The sequence below is a fragment of the Setaria viridis genome, chromosome 2 (genome assembly GCF_005286985.2).
Source record: "Setaria viridis chromosome 2, Setaria_viridis_v4.0, whole genome shotgun sequence".
Classification (NCBI taxonomy): Eukaryota; Viridiplantae; Streptophyta; class Magnoliopsida; order Poales; family Poaceae; genus Setaria; species Setaria viridis.
In genome coordinates, this window is record NC_048264.2 from 34,449,839 (window position 1) to 34,475,773 (window position 25,935).

Below are 25,935 nucleotides of genomic sequence, written 5' to 3' on the forward strand. Positions count from 1 at the left end.
CAGTAGTTAACTCTTGCATGAATTATATTCATCTGGTTGTACGAATGGGAGGACTGTAATTTGAATATTTGTATATATTTTAGCTATTTATCTTGTAAATGTTGCTACAGATCATGTAATTATTTCACATTTAATCATGAGTTGCTTGTTAAACAGGGAACAGAGAGCGTGCTACTTGCTTGTTGATACAGATTTTAACTATTTAAAAATGAGATTTTTTTATCTTTCTTGCGCTACTTGCCTTTTGTATTGGGTAATGGTTAATGGAGTTTTTTTTCCATGGACTTTTACCTCCCAAACAGCGGGAAGGAAAAGGAGTCCCTGTGGGAGAGGAGGATTCGAAATTCCAGAAAAAACCCTGTGTGATCATTTCTTCCCTAGGCTAGCCAGCCCCATGCTTCCAAACTAGCCCTAAGGAGATTAACCAACCCGATTTCTCGAGCAGGTAGAAGGACAACCTCACATATCCATTTTTGGAGATAGCATCACCATCGTCGGAAGCATCTTGGAGGGACAAAAGATCCGGACAGCTACATAAAGCCACCGGGAATACATTCCTCCATACTCCAGCAGCCATGCCGTGAATTATGAGATCAGCGCCGGCGTTGTTATCATGGGCTCCGATGGTGCGGAGAAGCTCACGGAGGATTCGAACATCGATGCAGAAGGAAATCTTGAAGAAAATATTGTCTATGCTTAATCCCACGCATATAACACCATCGTCGAGCAGCACAAACACAACAACCACCACCAGAATCATATCACCAATGATAGAAATAACAGTTGAGAAGCTCAGGAGGAAACAAAAGACCTCACCGCCGACACCGCACCAAGGCCGAAAGATGACGACGGCATCCGAGCTGGCGACAAGGAATAAAAAATCCCCATTGAAGCTGACCATAGGGAGATTTATTGTAGACTAATAGCTATCCTAGAACCTATATATACACCGTCCAGCCAAGATCCTCAATCCCCTCAACCACCCGAAGCAAAAGAGGCTCGTGGAGGCGAGGGGATCGGGAAGCTCGCCAGCGGGAAGAACTGGAACCAACGGAGCTTCCTTTTCACCCTTTCTCTTCTGTAGCAAAGAGATAAAGGACGGAAGGAACGAGAGACTGCTACAAGCCCGTAGTTTGGTTGCAGGAGGAAAAATGGTTGGGCTAGGCTGGGTAAATATAGGCCTAGGTCCATGTACCCCAAGAGCCACCATTGCTGCCATAGCCACCGATCTCGAGCTATGGAAGCATCGGGTCAAAGATGTGTCTGCTAAGCATCATTAGTGCTGTGGAGTTTGTCCTTTAGGAATATTGTAAATTAGTCATTAGTTATGTCTCTCCTTTTTTTCTCTCCTTTCACAAATCTTGTATGCAACAACTTCGTATGAATATAAAAGTTCAGGTTGTCCTTTAGGAATATTGTAAATTAGTTATTAGTCATGTCTCTCTTTTTCTTATATGCAACAACTTCGTATGAATATAAAAGCCTGCCGTAGCACCCCCAAAAAAATAAAGGCCTAGGTTGGGCTAGGCCCAAACAAAGGTTTCACTCTCAAAATCCTTTAATCGACACTCTTTTAAAACGAAATTATGTAAATATCCATCAATTCTGTTTTTTTTCTTTTTCACTCGAAAAATTCCTTATCATGATGAAGCATTGAAGGTACGAAAGTACAAACAAAATGTCCACTCTCTATAAATCAATTCTGCACAAAGATTTAATCAATAATCAATCCTAACAAACAATCAGTCGCTACTCCTCACAAAAAGCAAGAAAAACGAAAGGGAAGCTGTCCTAAATCCTCATGAATCACTGGACAGCTGCGAGCCTTCACGCGCCGAACGACCGCGCGTGCCAGGACACGCCCTCCTCGGCCATCCACGCCCCGTCGTCGAAGTTGCGCGCGTAGCTGGCCGAGTCGTACTCGTACCTCGCCGCCGCCTTCGGCCGCTGCAACAAGGCCACTCTCCTGCCGCCCCACGGCCTCCGCGCCGACCACCGCCGCCGCGCGGCGTACAGCCGGGCGACCCCTGCGGCGGCCCGCCTCAGCGCCGCCCACGCCCTCGCGGCGCCGGCGCGCGCGCCACCCTCCGGCTCCGACGACAGCCTCTGGTAGTACGTGACCCGCATCGTCGAACACGAACGGGTAGCCGGCGGCGACGCGGGCTGGAGCTCGGCTTCTGCGCGCCTTCTGCTTCGTCCTTCGTGACGTGCGCACGCCGACGTGGTTGGCGACTTGGTTCGATGGTCGCGGCCCGCCAAAGGGGCTTTATAATCGTGGGAAATGACCCTCATGCCGTCGCGATTAGGTGTCCGATCCAGGGTGCTTTGGGGTTTTCCGGGCGGGCATTTCGTGGAGTTGGATCGCACAACGTCCTATCGGCCAAGCTGGACCGTAGGGCCCACACGACAGGAGGACGAGTTCTCCAGCTGCCAAATGGACCCACCGCTACGGATTGTGTTCTGTATACTGATCATTGTTCAGCAAGGGGGAAAAAAGAAGATTTGTTTTCCTAGATGGCATGATTGGCATTGTACTCAGACGTGCATAAACTGGGATAAACCACACAGGCTGTTTGATTGCGTTTGGTGAACTGAACGGCGACTGCCAGTTGCTGCACTAAGCTCAGCTTGATACTTTACCCCAAACCAGCTGTTATGAACGGCTAGTTTCCTTTTTCTTTATATATAAGTTGGCAGGGATGTTTAAAGGTGGCATCAGAGAGTACTAAGCCATTGACAGCTGCTTCTCAGCGTCCAATCAGCGGCAACACCGACGAAATCCGATACACCAACTAGGCCACTGCAGAGTAGCTTTAGCTGACCATTTATACAAACTCATATTCTAGAGCCAGTACTGAGCTGGTCTAGCGGGCAATAACCTGTAAACATATCAACAAGAACAAGGCATCACAACTGACAGCAGTCTTCAGTCGTCATTAGGTCCATTGCAGATGTTCTAACTGCCCAGTTTTTTAAATGCCAGTCTTATAACATCAGTAAATACATTACTCTGTTTCGCTACATTTCAGGATTTTCCTGTACAAGAAAAAAGAATCCAATTTGGATCAAATAAGGGCTAAGCAAGGCTACGGGACCATGTATAGTCCAGTACTGACTATTGAGTACAGCACACAAGCTACAGCTCCTCAGTGCCAGTTCATCTCCTCTCATTTCTTTGCCTTGGAGAAACGAAGGCACCTGTACTTCTCGCCACTGACGGTGATTTCAAGGGCTCCATCTTGGTTGTCCTGGCTGGAGGCAGTTCCCATGAGGACGCTCTTTTCCTTCTCCAGGTTCTCCTTTTCCATCTTCAGCCTGGCCTCTTGCCGTGCAATCTCTGCCTGTTAGAGAAACAACACAGAGAAGTCATGTTGCAGGTCCCGAGATCAGAGTTTGATGGATTGGATATCAAATGCAAAGACTATGGTAATCAGATATACTTGACTTTAACTGTCAAAAATGCTTAATTAACATCAGAAAGCTCCTGCTCAGATTCATGTTGCTCTAAGCCTCTAACAAAATTCAAAGAATTGGAAGATCATGTGCTTTAACTCAAACTCGCTCCTAATTGGACAAAAGAGAACCAAGTTAAAAGCTCACATTACAGCTCTAGGGCATGACACAACTGTTAGCTGCCACAATATTAATAACTTCACTATATCTAAAGTCCATTCCATATCATACACTTCAAACTAAGCATTGCAAACATTTATCCACTTAACTGAGTCATGCTCGGAAACAGCCAAGATATTTATACATGTACAGTTACAGGTATCTCAACCATGGCTGTAATAAGGAATAAGCCAAGACTCAGACTAACTAGCTAGACCAAATACTCAGATAGAAGTGCTACCAAGGTTGTCAGAATCGTAGATTCTAAATCAAATCATAGGTATCCAGGTAAGATCGCAATCATAATATAAAAACCGTACAAATCATAGAAAGGTAGACTCTATTGACTAGAACCGTGGAATCAAGCCCCTCAATCAAGATTGTAAAGACTAAAATCGTGCAACAGAATTACAATTTTGACAAACACGAATGCTACATACAATAGACATAACTACACAGTAGCAACATAGAAACTTGTGGCATACCCCCACTGCCGCTGCCACCACCAAAACACGCTGCTGGGGTACGTACCGCGGTACCGGTGCACAGCTAATCCTTGGGTAGGGGGTAAGTGAAACCTGAATCCTGAACGACCATCCCAACCATAAAGCTCGCAAGAGAACAAGGCTAGCGCACCAGGAGGATTCAGGTTAGAAAATTGAATGATTTTGGAGTTGATTTCATCTACTATTCTACTGTGTGAAAGCTATTAAAACCATATTTCATATGCAAGGATCGATTACTACAATGTTTAGGACAGAAAGGCTGAAACCCAAGACTCTATCAATTTATCACTGAAACAAAATACCACTAGATGAAGAAAGCAGTTCCCCAGTCCCAACGTGTAGTGGTTACTGATTATTGATAAGTGATATACCTGCATCATCAACCCAAGCTACTTCACTTCAATGGTTCATCAAGTTTTGGGATGCAATTGAAACATCGCATGAACAATGAGGATTACGAGCACTGATTATGCGGAAGATGGAAATGCGTCAGCGTTGGGCAATCGGCAACACGCAACATCAACCAACCAGTCCATCAACGCCAACAACAGCACCCAAGCAGGAGCAGCGCGCACGGGTTGTTTCAGAATCTCAACGCTAAGCCGGGATAGCGCAAATTGCTGGGGTGATTACCTCGCGGCGGGAGAGCTCGGCCTTCCACGCGGCCTCCCGCTCGGCGACCTCGCGCTCGCGCTCCTCGATGTAGCTCTGCATCTCGCGCTCCTTCATGATGCGGTCCTGGATGTCCGCGTCCAGCGCCTCCTGCAGCTCCTTCACGAACCGGTCCACCACCGCCTTGATCCGCACCGACATCGCGCCCCGCCGGACTCTCCCCCTCCTCTCCTTCCCCTCTCCTTCCCTCTCCGCGCCACACGCCTCGGGCGGAGCGATTCACAGGGTCACGGAACGTCCTCCCTTGCGTCCCGCTATCGGCGCCGGTCGACGGCGATCTCCATGGGCGGGGCGGCTAGGGTTCCGAGGTGGCGAGGTCGGGTGGGCGCCGGAGTCTCGTGGGCCGCTGGTTCACTTTCCTGACCGATCGTCGTTTGGGCACTTTCGCTGCTGCGTCCGTGTGGAAGAGAAGACGCCAGGGCCCAGCGACAGCGAGTCGAGTCAGCATGTTTACGTCTCCTCGTTTGGGAGGCGTATTCGAAGAAAGCCGTTGGCAACTTGGCATCCTGCGTAGCATATACCTCGATTGAATCAGAATCAAACATAGAGCGCATAAACATAATATTTTTCTTTGATAATGCATAAACATAATATTATGACGCCCTTTGGTCTATGCAGGTTTCAGATTATCAAGAATATCCGAGCAAAAGGTTTCAGATTCAGAGTCATCCCAATAGGATTATCCAGTTTTACACGAAAATCATTCTACAGGAAGAGCTAAAGCTGTTTGAGGAAAAATAGACAACATGGAGTGATCCATTCTTCTTCTTCACCCAAAGGTGGAGAAATGACGTGCGCCAAGTCAAAACGCAACATAGAAACCATGGACTTCCAACATGCTGCATAATCGCATAGCATAAACGGCACAGGTTCAGTACACGGCACCCAGACGACAATAAGCAACGACCCTACGATCAACAACACCTAACAGCAAGAGCTACAGAGTCTGTCTGATGACACCACCTACAAAGGCTACAAGTTTTTCGTCTCCTCCCTGAGCTTGCTTCAGTCCTCCACGCATCAGTGCATCACGCTAGTAAATAGAGACTGGTCAGACGGAGTCGGGTCACTGATGCCGCGTGGCCGCGTCGTGGGTCATTTCCAGGACAGGCCGGAGAAGCCCCCCGACTGCTGCTGCCCGTGGCTGCCGCCACCGCTGGCCCCGCCGTGCGGCGGGCTCGGTGGGCCGCCGGATGACTCGCTCAGGCTCATTGTTCCTCTGGACGGCGGGCTGCTGGGCGCCGCCGGCGTGACCTTCAGCGGCGCCGGCGATGGGTCTGACGGTGACGGAGCAAGCTGCTGCTGCTGCTGCTGCTGCTGCTGCTTCGGCGGCTCCTTCTTTCCATCGGTGTTGAAGCTCCCCGCTACGATCTGTAAAAGAAACAACAATGGCGATCACTGTGCAATTGGAGTGTGGAATTGACGCCGGAAGAAGATTCGGACAGAGGTTGACATCGCTCTGTCGCAGATGCTTTGTGCTACCAAGAAATAAAATCAGGAAGCTACAGCCTACTACATATTTCAGCAGTACTTGTGAAGCCGAAATCTAATCATCGGATGAATGAGGATGGCAACGGACCTGTACTGGTGAAGCAGCTGTCAGTAGTCCGGCAACACTACCACCCAGGACACGGCCATCAGGCCCTGCTAGCGAAACGCTGAGCCCACCAGTCCGACTGCGATGGCCGCCGTTCTCTGACAGAAGGAACGACCCGGACAGGGACAGTATCTCGAACCGGCCCTGTTCAGAAAACAGAGATTTCATCATCAGTTTCATCACCACAATTCTTTGACAAACTCCATGTGCGTCTTTGATCACATTATTTCACCACGGGAAGAAAGGTCTAGCGTTAACGATTTGCGTCGTTTTCGCTGACTTCTGATAGTAAAACTACAAACCTCGTATGTCACTGTTCCACCGGAGGTAGCAGACTGCCGAAGTGTCACATTTGATATGGCGCCGTTTGCTGAAAGGATGCAGACCGCGCGCGTCCCGTGCTGAGAGAACGACATGATCTTTGCTGATACGTCCTGGAAAGCAAAAGTTTGAGCCATTTTCGGTGTTGAACCTCCTCTGTTTACAAACATCTGCAGCACTATCCTCACATCTACATGCAATTTAGCTCCACAAGAACTGGCACAAGGTTATATAAAATGCGGCCACTGCTAAGAGATAAGAAGTCTAACCATCCTCAATGCTGGTTTTTTTTTTCGGGAAATAAAAGACATGGCTGTAACTGATAATATAACAGAAGCTGGTAACTAAGTTGGTAACAATACATTGACTCTCCACTTAAGCGTCTCATGGGCTCTAATGTTATATGGAGTTAAGCCTTGATACCAGGTTACAATGAGAGACTTTGCATCCTGCTAACAAAAGTTCTGGAAGTGTAAAAGATGAGCATATGACTAGATTTTCTCATACCTAAAACAAAAAAAGACTAGATTTTCTCACATACTCGATTGTCTAGAATACCATACGTCCTGCTTTAGTAATTGCTCAGGATAACTCCAGAAAGGAAGAAAGTGGTAAAGTTATCACTAATTCATTAAGATCTTGCTTAGTGCAAAGTAGGAATTTCCACTGACGGTAGCTTAGCTTATACAGCAAATGACATTGTGCAGCATCCAAAGTGAGATGAATTGCTGATATATGAGATTGAGGATTAGCCATACCTCACCGGCTTTAACAAAAATAACATGAGGTGTGAATCCAGCCCCTGCTGAGCCTGTAAAACATACTTGCATCAACACGAAATCCAACATGTGTAAATTGAAGCACTAGACATTTTTAAACATCAGTTTTTACTATTCTAGGACAAAGCCCAGAGTTTTAAAAGTTCAATTAAACAGATATTTCATACTCCAATAATGTGATAACCAAGCATTAAGCATCCTCAGCCAGACAATCCCAGAGAAATCCCAGAAAGTTGGAATGGACTATCTTACATGCAAAATAAAGAAGAATAGGTAGCTTTTTAAAGAAGGCTAGGAAAGTACTAATTTCCTGACACCAAACCTGCAGTCCATCATCTCAGATCTATTGAAAAGTCAACCAGCAATTCTGAGCAAGTCCAGACTGCAGGCAGTAGTCTTTTAATTTGTAACAAAAAAGAAATTAAAAGAGCGAAGGTGGAGATCTCCCCTCCTTAGTTCTTGAGCTTCATAAAATAAAAAAACCTAAAAAAAAAAGCTTAGTTTCGGATGAGGATATGCCAATATTACCAAGAGCAGGCACGTGCTTCTTGTTGGTGGAGCCCTTCGGCCGGCCCCGCTTCTTCGCGCCGTCCGGCGACGCTGACGGCGCAGTGCTCGGCGTCTTGGCCCCTTCAGGCGAGAAAGGCCCGGAGGCGCCGGGAGCCGCCGACCCCGGCGCCGCCGCCATGGACGTGTGCACCAATGCCAGCGACATGGAGCCGTCGGGGCCGTACTTCCTTGGCCGACCACGCTTCTTCTTGGCCACCGGCTCACCGGCGCCACCCGGCGGGTGCACCGGCGCCCCGCCATTGCCTCCTGCGCCAGCCAAGCTCGTAGCAGCCGCGCCGCCAAAGGGCTGGTACGTCGCCGTCGCTGGCGGCGCGGAGCTCACCGGGGCGAACACGGGGGTGCCGTCCGTCGTGAACGCCATGCGCAGGCTCTGCGGCGGCCCTCCGGAGGACGGCGGCGTCGGCGGGCTTTTCGGCAGCCCGAACGGCTCCCTTCCCGGCATCACCCCTTGCTCCGAAGACGGCCTCACCTCCATCATTCCACACTAAGCAAGTGAGCGGGAGCAGAGCTACAAGTCAACAGCTCCCTCCAACGATTTCTTGCTCCAAAGGCTGCAACTTCTCTGCTGCAAGGAGCAAATCTTAGGAGCGGCGGAGTGAGCTAGGAGCTGCAAGAACCCATAAACCCCGAGGAAAATTTTGACGACGAACAGAGCAGCACAGATTTTACAGCGTAGGCTGGTGGCAGCTTGGAATGGCGGGGAAGAAGAGGGGGAAATGGAAAACGAAAATGGGAGGAAGAAGGGGTAAAGCACGATAAAAATAGAAAATAATGGGGATGGTCAGGATTTGGTAAACAAAACAGAGAAATTAGAGATCTCCGTCTGAGAAATGAACCAGAGAATTCTTCCAAGAAATCTTCAGAAATTAGGATAGCTAGGAAAAATTAGAGAGAAAAGGCAAGAAAATAGTCATGAAAAAGGCAAGAAGCAAGCTTGCACACTGGCAGTTCAACCGGCGAGCTCAAGGGTGTCCTCGCAGACCACTCAAACAACTCAGCTCAAGCAGCTGAGAGAAATCAATGGATTTGGCTTATGTCCTACGTAATTTCCCCTCACATCACACAGCCTTCTTCTACCCCCATTTCTTCTTCTTCTTCTTTTCTTTTCTTTTCCTTTTCCCCAGCTCCCCTCTTCGCACGTAATCTTTTGGGAAAAGAAAAGGGTTTTAATCGGGAAATAAAAAAAACAGGCGGGTAAGTGAAGCACGTCAGGATTGCATTGGTAAGGGTCTACCTTATTTGACCCCCCTGCGCTTATTTTATTTACTTTGTGGCCTCCTATGCTTTTGGCTTTATCTGCTTCTGCATTTCTTTTCTTTTGCTCTGTCTGGTTTTACACTGTGCACATGGACCTAACCACGACTATTTCCAACCACATGACAACTGGCATGCAAAACCGAAAAACAAAGAAGCATGTTTTGTTTTGACCCTCGTCTCGATCTCAAGCCATTGAGAATTTGAATTTCTCTAGCAGACTGAGCTGCTTTATTATCTTTGAAAAAAGGTGTCACTTGATTTGGAGGTTTCTTAAGTCCTGTAACATGTTTTAAGTTTTTTTTAAAAAAAATGCATTTACGTACCTAGTAACACTTTTATTTTGAAAAAAGAGAATGGGTTTCTGTTGCGTACAGTTTCTCTCTCTAAAAACTACACCAACTCACGACCATGTTTTTCCCCGGCAAAAAATAGAACCTGTTTCTAAATCACCTAAAAAACCACAAATGTTGCTAGAGGTATTTCAAATCTCTAGCAAATCTCTTTTCGGGTCTGTCTATATCTCAATCGATTTATCCTCAATCACTTTATGTGATAGTCGGATCTCGATCCAACGGTTGGGATCCACACCCTCTTCCTTCTTGTCTTCTCCTGTCGCCTTCTTCCTTCTTCGTCTTCCTCTTGCTTGCCGCCAGCTCGCCCTCCGCCTTGCCAGCGCCGGCGAGGCCCGTCGTCAACCTCCCCCCCCGGCCGCTCTCCGTCCTCCTCCTTAGCCAATGGCTGCTCGCCCCCGCCTCTGTCGCCGTCATCTCAACCGCTCCCGCGCTAACCCGTTGCTAGTGCTCGCTCCCGCCACCTCCACCGCCCAGCCGGGGCTCCTTCGCCGCCCAGCGCCAGCGGCGCCCGCGCCGCCTCCGCTCTCCCGCCGTCTCGACCGCCACCACCGCCGGCTGGCGAGCCGTCCCGAAGCCTCCTCTAGATCCGCAGACGACCCGCAAACCACAAGTAACCCTACCCCAACCCCAAACTTGAGAACCCGAACCCTAAGGCTCGCCGGCGCAGAAAAAATGATTGAGAGAAACTTAAAAATCAAGCATTTGAGCCCTAGCAAATCTCTTTTCAAAATCATAGACTTCTCATGATGTCCCTCACTGCATCCCGGCCTTCAATTCATTACAGCACTAATTAGCCTACTTACATGCTATATATCGAGAATTAATTCAAAGATTTCACGGGATCTGGTACTCTGTACCAGGAAATTCTGCTGCCTGGCGGGGGGGCCTTTAATTTGTTTTCTGTTAGGTGACACAAAACATCAAAAAGTCGGCACCAGAACCACTGGACCTAGTCAGCAAAATCGGATTTGGAGCAGGGAATCGAAACGGGACACGGCGTCCTAGCAAACACCATTTTTATTCCAGACGATTTTGACATCAAACAGTACCAGAACAACACGCGGGCCCCGGATTAAAATTTGATTTGAGCCCTTTTCTCTCTCTTTGTCCCGTGCAAGGTGCAATGCTTGATCCTTCACGGCAAAGCATGCGTATAGGTTTGCATGAATTTCTTCCATTTACGCGTGGTCCTCCGAAATAATTGCGGGTCACTTTGGAAGAAGAAATTGTTTTAGAACTGGGAGGTGAAAATGATACGCTAGGCTCGAGCAGCGATTGAGTGCGTGCCAAGAATTAGCCCTGCAAATCGAATAAAGTAAAAGTTTCCGCTTTATTTTATTGTTATTATACCGCCCCTGGCCACTTCCTAACTTAAACTTGTCCAGCACGTGTCGCTTGCTTCGTCCTTATCGCCCTCGCGTTGGCTTCTTTAATCTCACCAGTCACCACCTTTTGGTCTGTAATTTTGTGGTGTAGCATGCGGCTTGTTTTGCCGTCCTGACGTGGTAATTTGGTGCGGTGTATTTGTTAAATTTGGAAGGAGGCCAAAAAAGTGGAGGCTAAGTCCAAGATTCGTAGCTGGCCTGGCGGCATGGAATATTTGGGTATAAACCCTTCAAAGTGGAATTAGATTTTTTTCCCCCTTCACTAAAAATAAGCCAAATTGGACTATTTGTTGAAGAAATTCACGGAGGAGTTCAGGCCAGCCAGGAGTCTGCTCAGTGGGAAGCAGCTAGATCAGCTGGGACAACACGTCGCCAGTACAAACTGCATCGTGCCAAAAAGGAGAAATCCGATTGATTTAAATGGGCGAAAAGGGGTGAGGGAGAGGGGAAAAAAGATGAAATTATTGACTGCATCTGTGCTGTAGCACGTGGCGTGCGTCTCTGGAACGAGCAGGAATATACTGAAACTTTCCGGTGAAGTGAAAGCAGAATATACGCAACAGCTACGTGTACCTGTGTCGCTGGCCGCAGCTCCGGCGTACAAACGCATCCAGGACGCAATCACGTTTGCGACTGCAAAGTACAGCGCCATGGTCCATGGACGTATACCACGTATCTCTCGTGTGCACTGGCAGTTGGGTTGGTTTAGCCATGTCGCTCATAGATACTTGATTTTGACAAAACCCCTGCCAATTAACTTTAAATATTTGGTCCAAAACATAAACATAGGTACATATTTGTCTTGTAGATGCACAATGGAGACTTTTTTTTATTATACTAGAGTAAGCATCGCATTTACATTGATTTAAATTATAAAATTTATTAAAAAATATCGGTTTGTTTTTGCAGAAGGCGTGCAACAATTGCGTACTGTGATGTTTGCGTGCACCTGTCGACTACCCTCTTCTTCTTTTTCCTGCAATAACACAAACAGGAGCACTGTTACCAGCTTCCTATTTCCTCATGGCATGCCATCTTTTTCTCCTTTTCCGTATTCAAACCAAAGCCGTCTATTTTCGTGTACCTTCACGTTCAGACTCCCTCCCTCTCTTTTGCACTAGTGCGTGCAAGCTTATCCTGAGAGGGAGAAAGAAATCTTTTGTCAAAAGTAACCCTCGCAATTTCCATACCTCGATCGGCGCATGCGTGTGACTGACACAGAGAGAGAGAGAGAGGGGGGGGAGGGAGAGAGGGAGATAAGAACGAAATGCAGCCACAATTTCCCGAGGAAATATCTCCTTTAGATGATGGAATCTTTTGTGTTATTTTAACAGCCTAAGCCGAGAGGCGACAGTGAACTGATAGGTGTGTGGCCGGTCTCCGTGGCTCCAAACCCTCCACCGTGCAGTATAAGCCAATTATTGGTCGGCGAACTGGGAAAAGTTGGAGGAAATTTGGCCACATGTATTGACTATTTCTCCTGTTTTTGAGCTTGCTTTTTTTTCTCTCTCTCGTTGTGAGAGAAAAAGGTTGTGTCTACAAGGCATGCGCATGATAATTAGGTATTGGAGCATTTTCTCCTGTTAGGCAGAGGTCTTTGTTTGTTGGGAACTTCTGCTTGCTGAAATCGACAAATACCAGCGCACACTTGGCTCAACTTGGGGAGACATTGGCCCTGATAGCTACAGGAATTCTCCTGAATGAAATAAGGTGCTACGAAATTTCTCTTTGCATTTAGCACAATATTGGTGTAGGTTGAGCCAAGTGGCGTGTCTATTTCAGAGAAATAAAAAAAAAATTAGCGTGCATGGAAATGTTTCGCTCGATGTCTTCTCGATGTATGTAATTAAAGAGACAAATTATACAACACATCACTCTTTAAACTATAGGGCTATGTCGTCAAATCACAAATGAAAACACCGAGAGCATGATTACTACTGGAAAAAGAAAAGGAAAAAGGCAAAGGAGGGCAGGGCTCACCATGTGACCTCCCCCTAAGAAACGAAATCGCGCTCCTCTTTCAGAATAGTTGGTTATGATGGCTTTTGGAGCCTTGTATCCCAGCAAACCATTCCGGTGTAGCCATGTACTCCTCCCTCGCTCCCTGCAATCTTGCTTTGTTTTCTGAGAACACGCAAAAGCTTTGTGTGCCTTTATGTTGTACGTGTTGAAATCGGGTGTTGCAACGTCATTACCTATCCCAAAAGCACACGGTTCGCTATGATGCAGTTGTTGATGTAGGGCAAAAAAAAAAAAAAGATCATGCGTATGTGCAGTTTTTACTGTTCTGCAATCACTGCATTTTGTGAGTGCTTGCGTGATCCTGACTTTGTTTCCGCCAAACCTCCCAAGCTTGTACTAGAAACGAGCAAATTTCACGAGTAAAAACCTCCAAAAATTTGTGTTCTTACGAGTTAAAATTTTTTTACTGCCACTTGCACCGGGGGCGAGCATGGTTTCCGGTCTCCTCCCTGCGGTGGCCTCTCGTGGGGTAAGTAGCCTGGTCCGGGGGGGCGCTAGTAAAGACGCGAGTAAAGAGGGGGAGCCTGGGAACTGCTTGAAGTCCGTCGTCCATCGCCGCCCCCGGGGCCCGGAGGCCGGAGCGTAGGGCCGGCGCCCGGCGGTGACGATGAATGCGGCGAGAGCGGTGGGGCGCGCCAGGGGGACCCGTGGAGGTCGAGCGCTGCGCGCCGCTCCTGCCGTCCTTCGTCACGCGTCACAGTTTGCTTGTTTGGCTTGGTTTTGGTTCGGTTCGAAGAAAATAAAGGCTGGGAGCGTTTGGTTTTGGGGGCCGCCGGGGCGTGCGGTGCCTGTGCCTCTGTGGGATGCCATGCATGTGCAGGTCAGCAGCGGCAGCAGCTCCGGACCTCCGGTAGGCGTAGGGATCGGTGAAATCTGCGAGAAATTAACGATGTTTTGACGGGAAACCGGGCATCTTGGGCGAATTAGGGGTGTTTACTGAACTTTATCACCCGTCACATCGCATAATTGATACTAATTAGGAGTATTAAATATAGTCTAATTATAAAATTAATTGCACAGATGAAATCTAATTCGCGAGACGAATCTATTAAACCTAATTAGTTCATGATTTGACAATGTTGTGCTACAGTAACTATTTGCTAATGATGGATTAATTAGCCTTAATAGATTCGTCTCGCGAATTAGACTTCATCTGTGCAATTAGTTTTATAATTAGCTCATATTTAGTCCTTCTAATTAGCATCCGAACATCCAATGTAACCCTGCTAAAATTTAGCACCTCGTATCTAAATACCCCTGTTGAGCGTGAGAAAGGAAGGGCGCCGGAGAGGACAGATCAGAGGAGAGCTGATATCACGGATCAGAAATTCGGAGTGATCGAATCTGAGATGACTTCGGCATTCGTTGACGGGCGCTTGCTGTTGTCATGTTGGGCATGACGGCTGGGGTCCGGGAGAGGCAGGATGACGAGTTGACGACCACCCGACCCGATTGCTAGTCCGCCTCGGATCGGCCGTTCCTTTTTTTTTGAGGCGGGGGATCGGCCGTGCCTGACTGCCTGTTCCGTGCCAAGAAAATAGAAAGAAAGAAAAAACAGGACTCGCGTGTTGGGCTGGGCTGCTACGCCGCCAGGCCAGCTGAGATTTTCTCTCTCCCCCAGCCCGTTATCCACCACGAGGGAAACGTCAAACGCCCCGCGCGCGCGCCGCGGCTCCGTTCGGCAAACGGGCAACGGGGCAAGCAAACGAGAGCCGCGCATGCTCATCACGGCTCTTCCAAAAAGGTAGTGCTACCATGATGCTGATTTTGAAAACTATATTGATGATAATGATGGTCACGATGGTACTAAGTATTACTCATGATGGAAGTGTTTCATATAGGACAGTGATATGTGTGCTTTGCGGAATTTCATTGCTGCGGTTTTGATAGCATGATTGCTCATGTAGTTGCTTTTGTTATTTTGGACGTACGAGGAAAGATTGTAATAGGATCTAGTAATAACAATTGATGCTTTAATTAAAAATTAATGAACCTGTAATGTCAAAAATTAATATAGTTATTGCATTCTATGCTTTTTTTAGCAACTAAACAAGGTATTATCACTTTCAGGGGCATACATGTTATTACACACTCAGCACAGATAATATTCTAATAGAAAATTAGGTTGTCAAACACTCTACTTTTTTTACCAGTATATTCTGTAGACAACAGTTTTTTTAGCGTGGCGGCTAGATTTTCAAAAAAATCGATAGCTCAAACAAACAGGCCGACGCCCGTCAACGAATGCCTCGGCGTGACGCCACGAGCCCACGAGACTCCTGAGTAGCTAGCTAGTCACACGACCGGTGCGGGAGGCGGGGAGGGCACGGGCTCGCGTGTCCTCCAGCCGCGGGCCCCGCGCCACGAGGGTCGCCACACGCCCACGCGCGCTGGGGCGGACGCTGCCGTCGGCGCGGGCCCGGCCGGCGTGGCAGCAGGCTCTCGGTTCAGACTCTTTCTTCCAGCGAATAAACCAGATCAGAGAGCTGCTTGTATTTCCCGCAACGCGATACAACGAGCTAGACAGCGCGATACTAGAGACGTGGCCGCCGCCTTCTCCACTGCATACCGCACACCAGTGAACCGGCACGGGCACATGCGCACTACGCACACGAGTCACGGCGACAGCGTCCACATGAAGAAGGCGGAGCAGGCGGTCACGGCGCCGGACGCGAGCGCGTACGCCCACACGAAGATCACGGAGCACTCGCCCTCCCCGACGCCGAACAGCTGCGTCATGGTCCCTGACGACGAATCCGCACGACAGATCCGATGAGAAAATCAGCAACAAATATAATCTACATTTTCTCCCACGGAAGAAAAGATTAGCCTCGCTCACCGATGTTCATCGCAGGCGGGACGGCGTACTGCGGTAGCAGGAGGATGAACTGGTACAGGGGATCGGGCTGGACGAGGCCGAGGCGGACCGCGCCCCTGACCAGCCCGGTTCCTAGCAGCGGCAGCAGGACGGGCATGTTTGGTTGCAGCCCTGAGCCTATTTTACATGGATAGATCGTTACCTGTACTTTGCCCGTGAGTCCCGGATAGCTGCCTGTACCAGGCAGTTGCTTCCTCTACCAGGCCTTTGTACCTGCTGCCTAAGCTCTAATTACTGCTATTTCTCGATTCTTGTGCACCAAGCAGCTGCTTCCTCCACCAGGCCACCAAAAACGAGTGCCGGCGTTGCTTGTTGCTGCCTGAATTTTAATTAGTGCCATTACTCGATGCTTACTCCAGGCTTCAACCAAACAGTTCACTCTACCACCTGCCTGACCACGCAAAATGGGACACGTTCGCAGGCAACTTGCAGGCAGCATCAGCATATGCTCCGAGGCAAATCATTCAGGGTTGCATCCAAACATGCCCTATGTATCTGACGACGATGACGCCTGCTATCACTGACGGCTGAACGCTTGATCTTCCTCCTAAGCCTGGGAAGAGTCCATGTATCGTGTGCTTCAGCTCAACAATTATACAGCTGCGTCCGTACGCGACGTGCGATCAGAGAGAGAGAGAGTTACCTGCTTTGAGGAGGTTTCCTCCCATTATCAGCGTCACGGCTGGAACTGCAGCTCCGCTGTGCAGGAAAAGAACCACAAAATGATCAGAATTCATTCGTTCCTGCATTGCACATTTTAATCTGGTTTTTTTGGCAAGAAGAGGTAGGATACTCTACAGTAATGTTAGCTACATGCTTAGAGGAAAAACAGCAACAAAAAAGTGCAAGGGAAATAAGGAAAACGTGAAGTATATGTGTCCACGAAGTCAAAGAAAACGCAGGGATTACCCTATGAGTTCAGCGGATTCTTGAAGGGCGCGAAGAGGGGCATTTTCTCCAGTAAGAGCATTTTTAGTTAGAGGTGTTGCTCCGAGTATGAGGCCCACGATCTACGAAATAAGGCGGTAAATTGCTTTGGTTTGAAATGGATATTCTGACATTCTGTTGAAGTCGAATGGGAGAACCCATCAAACAAAATGGTACTATCTGGGTTGTCAAACAATACGATTAATAGCTTATGAAAGAAACTGTACCACTGCAATGGTTGAGGGAGCAAAGAGTTTCCTGAAGTCAACTCCTCCAGCGATCGATGGCAGAAACTGCCTTGCTCTTCCTAACAATGGGACCTACAAAAAATTAAAATCTGTAGTGCTGCAACTGCAAGCCAGAGAAACAAAATTGCATGGGGAAGATAAATCTTTTACAAAACCTTAGATTTGTTGGGAGGTATGTCTGTGGATATCAATGGGAGTGTGCATTCGTTCATTATAGAGGTCGAGAACTTCTCTGAAACAGGTCCGGTAGCACTTCTTGGAATGAAGACTGCTGTCTGGTTTGTTAGAGCATCGCCATCTCCTTCAGACACTTGTGATGTCACACGTATGATATTATACGCAAATGACCACAGAAACACAGCACCAATCTACAGTAAATCATTGGCGATAGTGGCACCAAATTGTTAACAATAACAAATCCGAGCAGGCTCACGTGATGCGGTGATTGTTATTAAGAAAAATAAACAGTTGCCTTACTGCCAATGAGAGTGAAGAATATGCTAGTCCATAAGTTTGACATGCATCAGGGGCTCCAAACGGGCTTCCCTTCTCTTTGCAAAGAGCTGGTACGATGATCAGGAAAATATTGCCCACGTTACCTGCATCCATCCAACCAAACTGACTGCTCTTTTTGAAAAGAAAAAGATCGAGCAAGATTGAACTCAAATTAAGCTGAAGTTGTTGTTCAATCCAAAGTCCTAAAGTGCCCAATTTCACATTCAATGATCAGGTAACCAGTCCCTAAGACCAAAAGTACCCCATTTTGTCAATAACATCATGGCAAATTGTTTCATTACAAAGGTAATTTTCAAATATATCATGCATTTGTCTCATTGTATCATTTTTGGTTCATCAGTATTATTGCTACTACCATATCCCTACTAGGCGCAACCGATCGTGCCAGCTGAAAATTCCGATAAAAGCCTTAGCTAGAATTGGTGATCCGACCAAAGACTAGCTAATTATAGCTTCTTTTATTTCCATTCATAAATGATGTTCCGTTTAGGAAAAAAACATAAATATTGTACAAAATTGTGGGACTTTTCCAGAAAGAATTCAGGCCATCAGGTTTGTATCAAGATGAGGTTCATGTTCTCAGACAAGTTATGTATTTCCAAAGGTAGGGTGAGCTCTGCGCAGCCAATAAAAATAGAACTTTCCTTTCAAAGTCTGAACTAGAACCCTCCTTCAAAAAGGACCATGCTAGAGAAACAGGTACTCTTTAGTTACCAGCAGAACAACAACCCAATATGAGGCCCTTTAGCTTCGCAGGTGCTCTGGTGACTTGTATCAGGATCCATCCGAAGAATAAACCAAAAATAAAACTGAGAAGAATATTCACTGGCATGAACCACCTGCGTTATGGAACACCAGTAATCCTGTTATGTAGTTCTTATTGATGACATAGTAGTAAGTAAAAAAGTATTTTGAAGTACGACGCTACCATTTACTGAGACCATCGAATAACAGTTTAATGTATAAATATGGGACTCACAGTTTACCCAAGCTTTCCATGGTGACTGTCTTCGCCAAATAGGTTGCGATGAGGGAAGGATTGAATACGTAGAACACAAGCTGTGGACAACAAGGATTCAGTTTCAGGGAAAAGATGCGGTGGCAACTGTCCTCTATACCAGTAAGATAAAAAGTAACTATGAATCTATGACAAAACACTATATATGCTAAATGAAACTTATTGTTCTAGGTCGATAATGACTATTTTGGCAATTGTGATTCATTTAAGCGTCTATCATTTCGCCTGTGCAAATCAACAGCCGCACCACTTACATTGTTTAGATGCTTTCTTGCTTCTTTGTTGAGTATGCCAGCAAAATCACTTGCTAGGAAGGACCCAACGGCTGTTACCAGGAGCATGTTGAAGACCGGCACGCATGCCGTGACGAAGAGCTACAGGAGACCCATATGATCTTTTAGGATTAACAATCTTGCAGTGCTTTCTTTTCCTAGAAAAAAAGTAAACAACAGAAATGTGCAACGTGCTAAGTTTCGATCCAAAGTTTAAAACCAAAGCGCATACATTCCAGAGTACCAGACAACGGACGGAAGGCGTAGGAATTGAAGGTTTTGAAGAACCAGCTGGGATCCCATAGATCATGCTACAGAGGAGGGGGGCAGTAACATACCTGGGCACTACACGTCCTCCAATGCGCCGGCGACCTGCTTTGCTTCCATGGCGACCTTCTTCTTCTCGGTGAGGCCTGTCGCTGTCGGCCTCCCGGCCTCCTCCGCCTGTCGTCTGCTCGCGCGTGGGGTGCGTGTGCATGGGCGTGGCCAGCCGCCAGCGTCGTCCGTCGGCGGCTTGTTCAGCGGCCTGTGCTGACTGTTGTAGCGTCTTGGTTGTCTGGACGTCGTCCGTGCGGCGCCGTGCCATGCTCTACGTGTTGCACGTGCTCACCTTGCACCCTTTAGGCCTTTACAGTTGCCCCGGCTGCTCAGAAAAAGCACTGTGGATCTTGATGCACGGAACGGAGCATCTTGGGTGGTGTACGCCGCTGTGCATCGCTTGGAGCAGGAAAGGACCCCGTTGGGACTTGGGACCAGCATCCGCTGAAATGTTCTTCCAACGTAGAGCAGAAATGTAGAATACAAAATTGAAAAGATTTAGACTCCACAACAGTCGATCAAAAGATGTGGGCCGAGCTACAACATGTTGGTTTAGTTTTGTAACAGAATACGAACCATGGTGCGCTCAAGCTTATCTCCCCGAACGTGCTTTGCTTTCTACAGATCCAGGAAACCCGGTAGACGGGGACAGTAAATAATTCTTTGATGAAAGTGCGAGCCGACGTTATAACTAAGGCCTTGTTGTCAAAATTGGGAGTGCCAAAATTACTGTGCCGGCACTGTAGCATACTGTAGCGTTTCGTTTGTATTTGTGAATTATTGTTCAAACATTGACTAATTAGGCTTAAAAGATTCGTCTCGCAAAGTACAACAAAATTGTGCAATTAGTTTTTAATTTTATCTACATTTAGTACTCCATGCATGTACCACAAGTTTGATGTGATGGGGAATCTTCTTTTTGCATAGTGCTAAAATTAGGAGTTGGGGGTGAAGTAAACAAGGGCTAAAGCCTCCGTGCATGTCAGGTACTTCCTCCATCCCAAATTATATAAGTTTTTTCAAGAATATTGAAGAGTCAAAGTATTTCAAGTTTGACCAAATTTGTATAATAATATAATAACATTTATGATGTCAACTAAGTATCATTAGATTCTTCATCAATTATATTTTCATAGTATATCTATTTGATGTCATAAATTTTTATAATTTTCTCTATAATTTTGGTCAAACTTGAAATGCTTTGAATCTCCAAGATTCTTGGAATGACTTATAATTTGGAATGGAGGGAGTAGCTTATAGGATTAAAATACAATATTTTGTTTAACTGGAAGAGGGAGGAAGAAAGAAAGAGAGAAGAGTCTTGATCAAGAAATAGTCTCGTACACATATTTCAAGATTACGTGGGCTGGTATATGAGTTCATTTATATTTTGAGCTATGTGCTAAGAGTTAGATTATTGAATGTTCATCCATCAATCACCGAATTGTATCAATCACCGAATTGTCCGAATTGTATTGAAAATTGAATGGGGAAAAGAATTTGGGGTTAGTGTTTTGAGGATTTGGGATTAGGGGTTACATGTACCCTACGGACCGGAGTTTTGGGCGGGAGAGTCGGAGCCGGGCGGTGGAGGAGCCCTAGTGGGCGGTGGGGGTGGCAGGGGCGTGTTCACTGAGGGATTAGCGTGGGCGGCAGGCGGCAGCTGTGGGCGGCTGCGCCACCTTCGCTGGAGTCGGTGGTCGCGGGGGAGTCACGAGAAAGACGGAGACGGCAGATGGAAGGAGATTAGAAGCATGGTGCTAATCTGGATCGTTAGATTTAGATCCAGTGGTTACCAACGCTGACTGATGGAAAAATGAAATCTCAATGAGAAGACAATCCCAGACTAAAGTGAAAGGAGAGTGAAATCTGGTCATGGTACAGAGGATAGACCCGGCACGCTCCGTGGTTGCCTCGGCAGCGTATACGTTTGCGAAACGGACCAGCAGTCCGGCACAAGGCCAGCCATGACGACGAGGAAAACGTACAAGAAGCCCCGGGCCGCGGCCCGCGGGTGCACGACAGCTGCGGCTGCGGGCGTGGCGTGCGGCCCTGAGGGGCTGAGGGCAGTGGGCACGGGACGACAAGGCGCTGCCTGCCGCGATCGTTGCGTTGCTGCCAACCCGACAGCCCCAAGCAGCAGGCGCGCAGGGGCGGAGCGAAGCGGGTCGGCGGTGCAGGGACGAGGACGCCCGTGCTCGGCTGCTCGCTGCGGACGCGGCACTTTGTCTCGGCAAACAAACCAGAGGGCAGAGGCGCTTTATTTCCAGCAAGACGATACAGGGAGAGACACCCACGACGTTCCGGCCTCGCCGCGTTCCGATGCCCCCAGATCACGACGATAGCGTCCACATGAAGAAGGCGGACCAGACAGTGACGGCGACGGACGCGAGCGCGTACACCCACACGAAGATGACGGAGCACTCGCTCGCCCCCACGCCGAACAGCTGCATTATAGTCCCTGGAAAACAAGACACCGACTCCAATCAATCACCACGGATTTTTTTTTTCCTTCTTTCGCAAACACACAAAAGAACTGTGATCGAGAAACCGACAAGGCTCCGTGTGCAGTGTGCATTACCGATGTTCATTGCGGGCGGCACGGCGTACTGCAGGTGGAGGATAAACTGGTACAGAGGGTCTGGCTGGATGAGGCCGAGGCGGACCGCTCCCTTGACCAGCCCGGTGCCGAGAAGGGGGAGCAGGATGTATCTGACCACTATGACGCCGGCAATCACGGACGGCTGAACTCTTGCCCCACCTCGAACTCCTGGTAACAGTTTCACACATCATGCTTGCAGCTTGTTGCCATCATCAGTATTCAGACTCGTGTGTTCATTTTGTTGTCTTTATGTGACGGTGAAAGATAGCACATGGGAATGGGAGTAGTATTAAACTGGTGTCTAGAAATTAAGGGCAGATCGGTTACCGTTGAGAAGGTTTGCTCCCATTATCAATGTCACCGATGGAATTGCTCCTCCACTGTCAGAAAACACCTAAGAGAAAGATCAGATGTGCAGACAAACTAGAGATAAAATGATTAAGAGCTTTCCTCTCTTTTTTTGACATTATTTTCAAGGGGGTCAATTTTTACAACTGACCACAAAATCAAGAAAGTGAAGGCCTTACCCTATCAATTCAGCGGATTCCTGCAGGACACGCAGAGGTGCAGAGTCTCCAATTATAGCATTTCTGATTAAAGGTGTTCCTCCAATTATGAACCCAACAATCTGCAAGAGCCGATAATTTGCCTCGAATAAAAAGGTGGATAAAGACATCCAATCAAACAAATTGGGGTTATTTGGGTTTACTCCCAAAATTTTAAGTTGCAGTAATATGCTATTAATATAATGACTGCAGCAATTGCTGCCAGTTTCCAAGAGAAAAAAAGAGGGCACTAAAATGGAGTTAATAGTTCACCAAACCAGTGTACCACTGCAATGGTTGAAGGAGCAAAGAGCTTCTTCAGGTCAACTTTTTTGGAAATCGATGATAAAAACTTCCATGTACTCTCCAGCAGGGGAACCTACACAAATTTTAATCTTATAGTGCTGCAAGCAAGCAAACAGTAGAACATATACAGCAGTACGACTTCTGGAAGAAAATTCTTTCAGCAGTGAGAAACCTTATTTTTAGTTGGAGGTATATCCGTGGATATCAACGGGAGTGTACGCTCATCACTGTGATCATTCAAGGCTGAGCAGTTTTCTTCAGCAACTGTTTCTGTAGCACTTCCTGGAATTAACACTTCTGTTTGGTTTGTTTGAGCATTGCCATCTCCCACAGTCACATTTGAGGTGACACGAACAATATTATACACAATCGACCATAGAAACACAGCACCGATCTGCAGTGAAGTCATTCACGTTAGTGACTGAGTATTGCGAAAGAATGCAAACATAACAGGCTTACGTGATCTGGAAATTGTACTATATACTCAAGCAGCAATTGACTTACAGCCATTGAGAGTGAAGAATATGCTAGTCCATAAGTCTGACAAACATCATGTTCTCCAAACGGGCTTCCCTTCTCTTTGCAAAGAGCTGGAATGATTATGAGAAAGATATTGCCCAAATTGCCTGCATCCAACCAGCAAGTTAACTGTAATTTTTGAAAAGATAAGAAAAGGACAAGGTTCCTAGAAGTGTCTTACTTCACTGTCAATGACCAATTGACTTCAAATCCTAATCAGGGATTAAATATCTGAACCCCAACATAACATTGCATAAATAGGAGCAGCTGAAATATTCTGAGAAGAGCCTTGGCTTTGCAGACCCGGTCAGAGACTAACTCATTTTTGCTTCTAATTCAAGTCATAAATGATGTACATATGAAACTAAACTTGAATCATCTTTGAACCATCAGGACTTCCAATTAGTGGCTGGTCACTTCCTCACTGTATAAGCTATAATTGAAGACAGTGACTTTTTCTAACATAACAACAACTTTTTAGTGGTTGTTGCTTTTTAGTGGTTTGCTTTTGATTTAGTTAGTGCAACTGGTGTATGGAAGCTTGTATGTTACTGCAAAAGGTAAGATTTTTTACAATGAAACTTTATTATTTAGCTGTCGTTTCTCACTTGTATATATCTTGAATTCGTGATTCCCCACTTGTCCATTGTTTTCAATTTTATCATTTTTATGTAATTTGTTTTACTTGTATCATTGTGACTACCTTATTCGAATTGACTAGGAACACAAGTCCAGCTTGGAACTTGCCAATCCTCAGTTACAATGAAAACTATACTAAAAACTGATACAACGAAACCACAGAGGTGGATAAACTAATGGCTAAGTGTGGAAGATGGTTCTGCACTATGTTTATCTACAAATTGAAGTAGAATTATCAATAATTTCAAAGAAAAGGTAGTTAAGTACACTTGGTTACCAGCAGAACAACAACCCAAAATGAGGCCTCTTAGCTTGGCAGGTACTCTTGTAACTTTTACCACGATCCATCCAAAGAATAAACCAAAGGTAAAAGCAAGAAGAATATTCACTGGCATGAACCACCTGAATAAGGGAACATAAATAATCCTCTGAATAATAATTACAACAATACACTAAAGTATTTGGATATGTCAGACAGTCAGAGTAGCACTTAATTGCCATTATTGAATACTCACAGTTTAGCCAAGCTTTCCATGGTGATTGTTTTCGCCAAATAGATTGCAACAAGGGAGGGATTGAATACATAAAATACTATCTGCAAATAAATAATTCAGAAAATTTCAGAGAAGGATGTGGTGGCCGGTGGGTATTAGTTATAGATCATGCTAAATGAAATTCTTTGTTTGTTAAGATTATTTCTGCTTTCATGCAGCCTTTTACATCACTTACATTGTTCAAATGTTTTCTTGCTTCTTTGCTAAGTATACCAGCAAAATCAGTTGCTAAGAAGGACCCAACACCAGTTACCAGAAGCATGTTAAAGACTGGCACGCATGCTGTGACGAAGAGCTCTAAGAGACCCATGTTCTCCTTTTAGGATCCAAAAGTATGCAATGATTCTTATCCTGAAAGAAAACACCAAATATGTATGGAAGAGCTTGATGCGCAACTATAATAGGCAGAAGTACTAAACCACATAACCCTTGTTGTGAACAGCCGGAACGATCTGAGATGATGCATGATCAATAAACAGCCCATACAACAAAGCGATCAAGAAAAGAAGAAACACCAAAGCCATCCAAACAATGGGGCCATACAAATCAAGAATTCAAGATAGGATGCCAGATGTGCCAAACAACCGCATGCCATAAGCAATCTTATTACTCCCCTCCCCTCGAAGGATTCCACCCGCGAAAAAGCAAATTAAGAAACGAGCAAGATGACGAAGAAGAGGAGGATCTTAATCCGAGTCAGCCACGCCGACTGAGCAGCTCTGCGCTCCTCACGAGAAATGCAAAAAAATTAAAATCACAAGTAGTGGAGTACCCATCCAAATCGGGCCGTGGGATTTCGGACTTTCAGCACCGGCTTCATTTAAGAAGCCAACGACATAGAGAGACGTGGGCGAATTGAATGCCGCGGAGGCGGTGGCAGTTCCCGATGATTGAAAGAAACTGAACAAGCAAACCAGGAATCCAAGAACACCGATCGACTGGGATCCCCTTGGGACTAGCCGGCGGGGGAGGGGAAGATGGGAGGGAGCGATCAAGAACACGCGCGCATCGTAATGCGATGCAGGACGTACCTCAATCCTCAGCCGCTCCGAGATCACATCCAATGCGGAGAAGGGCGAAGCGGAGCTCCCTCCCCCACTCTCGGTCTCCCTCTCCCCACTCTCGGAATTGTGTCGCCCGGCCTGCGACTTTGCGAGGACGCGATGGAGGTACGGAGCTGGTGGTGGCGGCGGGATTGGCTTGTTCCGTGGCCGCCTTTGCTTGGCTCGCTGTCGCCCGTCGGGCTCCAAGTGTGCTCTGAACTCGGAATTCTCTCCCGTCGCGCGTTTATTTGCGGTGGGTCTATTTAGTGGACTGATCGCGGAACGTGTGGGGGCTGCGTGAGGAGTTTCGAGCTTCTTCAAATTTCTCCCTGTCCGAAACAAGAAACACTTATCGTGGGCTTTTGATGGTCTTGTAATCCTAAAGACGTAAAAAGATCCGTCGTCCATCGCGCGGGCTGGGCTATATGCATGGGCTCCCCCAGAGCCCAGAAACCCCAGCACGGTCGAAGAAGGTT

At 46.9% G+C, this 25,935-nt stretch overlaps 3 protein-coding genes and 1 pseudogene across 3 annotated transcripts; all 4 read right to left on the reverse strand.

Annotated features, from left to right (window-relative positions):
• Positions 1–2,952: 2,952 nt before the first annotated feature.
• LOC117843826 (uncharacterized) lies at positions 2,953–5,199 on the reverse strand. The gene is made up of 2 exons (XM_034724542.2): positions 4,752–5,199; positions 2,953–3,341 (listed from the first exon to the last, which is right to left on the reverse strand). Exons 1-2 carry the CDS (start codon positions 4,929–4,931, stop codon positions 3,168–3,170), a joined length of 354 nt encoding a protein of 117 aa, XP_034580433.1. The 5' UTR covers positions 4,932–5,199; the 3' UTR covers positions 2,953–3,167.
• Positions 5,200–5,616: 417 nt separating this feature from the next.
• LOC117843824 (AT-hook motif nuclear-localized protein 10) lies at positions 5,617–9,316 on the reverse strand. Its single transcript, XM_034724539.2, has 5 exons — positions 8,016–9,316; positions 7,467–7,519; positions 6,690–6,821; positions 6,370–6,531; positions 5,617–6,161 (listed from the first exon to the last, which is right to left on the reverse strand). Exons 1-5 carry the CDS (start codon positions 8,533–8,535, stop codon positions 5,886–5,888), a joined length of 1,143 nt encoding a protein of 380 aa, XP_034580430.1. The 5' UTR covers positions 8,536–9,316; the 3' UTR covers positions 5,617–5,885.
• Positions 9,317–15,002: 5,686 nt separating this feature from the next.
• LOC117843183 (protein PIN-LIKES 3-like) lies at positions 15,003–19,050 on the reverse strand (annotated as a pseudogene).
• A 2,029-nt stretch (positions 19,051–21,079) lies between these two features.
• LOC117845675 (protein PIN-LIKES 3) lies at positions 21,080–25,732 on the reverse strand. Its single transcript, XM_034726739.2, has 11 exons — positions 25,448–25,732; positions 24,592–24,767; positions 24,378–24,457; positions 24,140–24,264; positions 23,209–23,330; positions 22,877–23,098; positions 22,685–22,777; positions 22,381–22,481; positions 22,181–22,233; positions 21,833–22,021; positions 21,080–21,712 (listed from the first exon to the last, which is right to left on the reverse strand). Exons 2-11 carry the CDS (start codon positions 24,724–24,726, stop codon positions 21,585–21,587), a joined length of 1,248 nt encoding a protein of 415 aa, XP_034582630.1. The 5' UTR covers positions 24,727–24,767; positions 25,448–25,732; the 3' UTR covers positions 21,080–21,584.
• Between the last annotated feature and the right edge of the window lie 203 nt (positions 25,733–25,935).

Bases quoted from the DNA above. Each gene is read 5' to 3' on its own strand.
- LOC117843824 (XM_034724539.2), bottom strand. From the start codon at position 8,535: ATGATGGAGGTGAGGCCGTCTTCGGAGCAAGGGGTGATGCCGGGAAGG. The intron at 6,822-7,466 runs GTATGGCTAATC...TTTGCTTTCCAG, and splicing joins TTTTTGTTAAAGCCGGTGAG to GACGTATCAGCAAAGATCAT. The intron at 6,532-6,689 runs GTTTGTAGTTTT...TTTTCTGAACAG, and splicing joins GTGGAACAGTGACATACGAG to GGCCGGTTCGAGATACTGTC.
- LOC117843826 (XM_034724542.2), bottom strand. From the start codon at position 4,931: ATGTCGGTGCGGATCAAGGCGGTGGTGGACCGGTTCGTGAAGGAGCTG. The intron at 3,342-4,751 runs GTAATCACCCCA...TTTCTCTAACAG, and splicing joins CCGAGCTCTCCCGCCGCGAG to GCAGAGATTGCACGGCAAGA.
- LOC117845675 (XM_034726739.2), bottom strand. From the start codon at position 24,726: ATGGGTCTCTTAGAGCTCTTCGTCACAGCATGCGTGCCAGTCTTTAAC. The intron at 22,234-22,380 runs GTAAGGCCTTCA...GTTTTCTGACAG, and splicing joins GAATCCGCTGAATTGATAGG to TGGAGGAGCAATTCCATCGG. The intron at 22,022-22,180 runs GTAACCGATCTG...AACTGTTACCAG, and splicing joins GGGAGCAAACCTTCTCAACG to GAGTTCGAGGTGGGGCAAGA.